This window comes from Gigantopelta aegis, unplaced genomic scaffold (assembly GCF_016097555.1).
Source record: "Gigantopelta aegis isolate Gae_Host unplaced genomic scaffold, Gae_host_genome ctg8567_pilon_pilon, whole genome shotgun sequence".
NCBI classification, from domain to species: domain Eukaryota; kingdom Metazoa; phylum Mollusca; class Gastropoda; order Neomphalida; family Peltospiridae; genus Gigantopelta; species Gigantopelta aegis.
In genome coordinates, this window is record NW_024536600.1 from 2,501 (window position 1) to 7,171 (window position 4,671).

The window sequence follows — 4,671 nt, forward strand, 5'->3', positions numbered from 1 at the left end:
CTACAACTACTACAATAACTACCTCCACCGCTTCTAATACCAATATGCTGCTGCTACTACTACTACTACTACTACTGCTGCTGCTACTAATGCTATTGCTGCTACAACTACAACTACAACTACTACTACTACTACTACTACTATTGCTGCTGCTACTGCTACTGCTGCTACTACTACTACTACCACTACCACTACTGCTGCTACTACTACTACTACTACTACTACTACTACTACTACTACTACTACTACTACTACTACTACTACTACTACTACTACTACTACTACTACTACTGCTACTACTACTACCACTTCTGCTGCTGCTACTACTAATAATAACAGTAATACATCAATGACTATTGACATAACCATCATCAATGACTTATGTTTTTAAGATTTGAGACTTTAGGTTTCATTCGAACAATATCAATATGAGAAACCATATACTACATTTCAAAGTGAAGATACTAACGAGTAAGATATTACCTCATGAATACAACGATGATGGTTGTCACAACAATGACAACCACAACAACACTGACGACACCACCGATAATTGGCACAGTGTCAGTAGTGTCAGTAGTGCCAGTAGTGACAGTAGTTTGTGGAAGCGCTGTAATAAAGTAATTTCAAATATTAAGAAAACTTTAATTATAATAAAGATTAGCATCTCATACATTAAACTGTCAGACTATACTAAGACCTATAGTCGCTCCCAACAATGAACGCCGTTTTCTTATAATGGTATGCATTATATTTTTATGTATTTCTCAAACTGATTGGGTTTTTTTGTTTTGTTTTAATTTCACACAAAAATAATAGTGGTGGATTTGTTGTTGTTTTTTTTTGGTTTTTTTGCTGATGGGTTTTTTGTTGTTGTTGTTTTTTTGGGGGGTGGGTTGTTTTGTTTGTTTGTTGTTTTTGTTTTTTTTGTGTGTGTGTTTGTTTTTGTGTTGGGGGTTGGGGGGGGGGGGGGTTGTTATTTCCAAAACAGTTTTACTTTTCGTGTTACCTCAAATCAAATTAAAATAATTTACAATGTTTATGGAGCTGGGAAGGATAATATATTATTATTTACTTTTATAAACTTAATGCATACTTGAAATAATTGGAGTTTATTCATATTTAATTATGTGCTCTTATCAATGCTTAATGACTAATAGTATTATGCTATTCAAATGAACATACTTTCTGGTGATTAGAAAACAAGAAGTTTAATGTTTTTTAAGTTGAACAGAGGAAACGCATTTAATACAGAACATTCGAATTGGGCGCAAGACCTGCTAATTGATCAAATAATGTTCATTGTAATATGAGGTTTACTTTTAAAATGGTGCACGATACAAAATGTAATTTAGAAAAAAATGCAGTACAATTCATGACCTACTGAACATTTACTGAAGGCATGAAAAACATGGTCGATTGACCTACCAATTTCTTTTCCTATAAGCTGTTCTACTGGGAAAATTGTCCATACAACTGAACACGTCATACAATTGGTGTCAAGGGATATAAAAAAGAAATATTGAAATGGTGGACGCAAATATAACTATCGAAGAAAAGGCTAAAGTTTATTTTCTTTAACAACACCACTAGAACACATCGGTTTATGATCATGGGCTATTGGGTGTCAAACATTTGGTAATGTTGACATATAGCCAAGACTTCCAGAATATCTTTATTCACCTTTATTCATCTACTTCATTTCGTGAACTCTTTTCAATCTCCACTAAGATATGACTCCAATATGTATATGTGCATTGCATAACACACTTGATCATTGATGAAATACATACCTTGTAAACAGTCCAGTCCTTGAAATCCAGAGATACACCCGCCTATACACTTTCCATCTTGATGAGGACAGACATCTTTATTGCTGCAGTTTCTGGCATCACAGGACATGGCACAGTTATCTCCGTATTTACCAGTGTCACATTCTACAACAGATTAGTTATCTCCGTATTTACCAGTGCCACATTCTACAACAGATTAGTTATCTCCATATTTACCAGTGCCACATTCTACAACATATTTACCAGTGTCACATTCTACAACAGACTAGTTATCTCCATATTTACCAGTGCCACATTCTACAACAGATTAGTTATCTCCATATTTACCAGTGTCACATTCTGCAACATATTAGTTATCTCCGTATTTACCAGTGCCACATTCTACAACAGATTAGTTATCTCCATATTTACCAGTGTCACATTCTACAACATATTAGTTATCTCAGTCAGGGGTTCAAAAATCCCATCGCCCGACGCCCGTGGCAAGTGGAATTTTCGTGCCGGGCAAGTAATTATGTTAACTGCATATGCCCGATGACAAGTGACTATACAATTAACACCTAAAACTTTTTTGTTTTGTTACAAATCTCGGTAAAATCTTTGGAAAGAGTTCCGATCGTTCGAGCATTTACATAACTCTAAGGAGAACTAACTCTAAATGCTGGAACTATCGGAACTCTTGCCAATGCGTTAACACCAAAACGGAAAACAATGTGTTGAAAAGTTCAATAACAACTTTAGAGTTATTCCCCTTTTACTATCGACTAAGATCGGTAATTTCCGCCACTGAACGTTTGACTGAATTCGGTTCGATGATCTTCAAACTTGGAAATAGCGTCCAATACGCTTTACAGCTTATGTATAGGGGAATGTCCGAGTAACTATCCATTCCTGAAAAATAATGGAGACGAGTCCCTTTATTTTTCAGGAATGGAGAGATACGAGGATATTCCCCTACTTAAAATACACCACTGAGTAATAATTTTATGTGAATATATGTTAGTATGGAAATTAACACTAATGATTTTAGTGGGTTAATTAAGTAGGGATTCATCTCTCCATTACTGAAAAATAATGGAGCGTTGAGACAATACTGTGACTTCGCAGGTGTATTTTAAATAAAAATAAAATATACATGCCTTGTGAATGCAATCAAAATGTTTAATCCTTACAAACATTGTCATATTCAAATTATATTAGACGTTAACGCGGTGGACTCTGGAATCTACTCTTTGCAAATGAACGGGGGCGTAAAGCACGTTTATAATTTCTGAGTTCACTTGAACAAAGCATAGATATTATGAACTGTATTCTTATAAACGTTGCAAGATATTTTAGTTTAGATATCATAAACCTTGTAGCAAAAACATACTTAATGTTTTTCAGTACTTTGCAAATGTAAGTCTACGTCCATGTAAAATGAACGAGTTAGGTGAAGTTAGATTTCATTAGCCCTACGTCAAAATCGTGACAAGTTAGATTTCATTAGCACTACGTCATAATCATGATGGTGCGATGCTCTCTAAGCATACATGAATATATTAATTTGTTCTGCTTTATTAATAGTTTTTAACAAATAAATTATGCTCAATAAATTAAAAATACAAGGCTGCAATCGATGTCCCCTTCTGTTGTTTACCAAACATGCAGTTTTTAAAAACATAAACAGAGCTCATGTTTACTTTTAGCCCAGCCACGGCTGTTGGCGAGACTTTTCTCAGCTATAAACAGGGTAAAAAACATCCCAGAGAAGTGTTTTGGGGCAGACAATGTTAAATAATATACTCAAAATAATGACATGGGCCAAAATCCATAAACATTTTTCAACCAATGCTAGCCATAAAAGAATGGCTCACAACTGGAAAGGGTTCTCGCCACATCCACGGCCACTAATACATACATCGACACAATAATTATGTTGAGATGAACAAGTGGACACTACCAAACAAATAAAGTTTAAATCAACAAATGGACACCATTTAAAAAATAAAGTTTAAATCAACAAATAGAGAAGACAGTGGATACTACTGGACAGACATATACATTTAGTACTTCCTGAGTAAGTGTTGTAACCTATTGGCAAAATTCTTTATTTGTGCAATCAAACCAATTACTTTCAATATTATTACATTATTAAGCACCGTATTAAATTAAATAGGAGTAACACAATTGGTTACCTTAAGATGTGTGGGCAAGTGGAAAAATATATGGGGCAAGTGAAATATCTGATTGGCACTTGCCCTGTGGCAAGTAATTTTTTGGAAATTTTTTGAACCCCTGTCAGTATTTACCAGTGTCACATTCTACAACATAATAGTTATCTCAGTATTTACCAGTGTCACATTCTGCAACATATTAGTTATCTCCGTATTTACCAGTGCCACATTCTACAACAGATTAGTTATCTCCATATTTACCAGTGCCACATTCTACAACATATTTACCAGTGTCACATTCTACAACAGACTAGTTATCTCCATATTTACCAGTGCCACATTCTACAACAGATTAGTTATCTCCATATTTACCAGTGTCACATTCTACAACATATTAGTTATCTCCATATTTACCAGTGCCACATTCTACAACATATTAGTTATCTCAGTATTTATCAGTGCCACATTCTACAACAGATAGCACACCACATAGTGAATATTATATGTTCATGGGTCGTGTTAATTATTATATTTCACAACCACCCTTCTGTGATTCCTATTCGTGGATTATAATTATGGTGGTGTTGTTTTGTGTTAGGAGAGGATGTATGAATATCATTAAACTAACGTTGTCGGCCGTGTTTGGAAGTTGTCACTGCTTTTCAGACTAACAGACATACATTCTTTATTTACTTCTCAGCGTGTATACAGATTTAATCAAA

General features: G+C 34.6%; 1 protein-coding gene across 1 annotated transcript in view; it reads right to left on the minus strand.

Annotated features, from left to right (window-relative positions):
• LOC121367041 overlaps window positions 1-1,955 on the minus strand; it is a gene marked incomplete at its 3' end in the record, with an annotated part of 4,240 nt that extends 2,285 nt beyond the window's left edge. Inside the window, exons 1-2 of the mRNA XM_041491233.1 lie at window positions 1,794-1,955; window positions 484-610 (exon numbers count right to left, since the gene is read on the minus strand). Coding sequence (XP_041347167.1) covers window positions 484-610; window positions 1,794-1,902 — 236 coding nt within the window. The remainder of the gene's footprint in view (window positions 1-483; window positions 611-1,793) is intronic.
• Window positions 1,956-4,671: the final 2,716 nt, after the last annotated feature.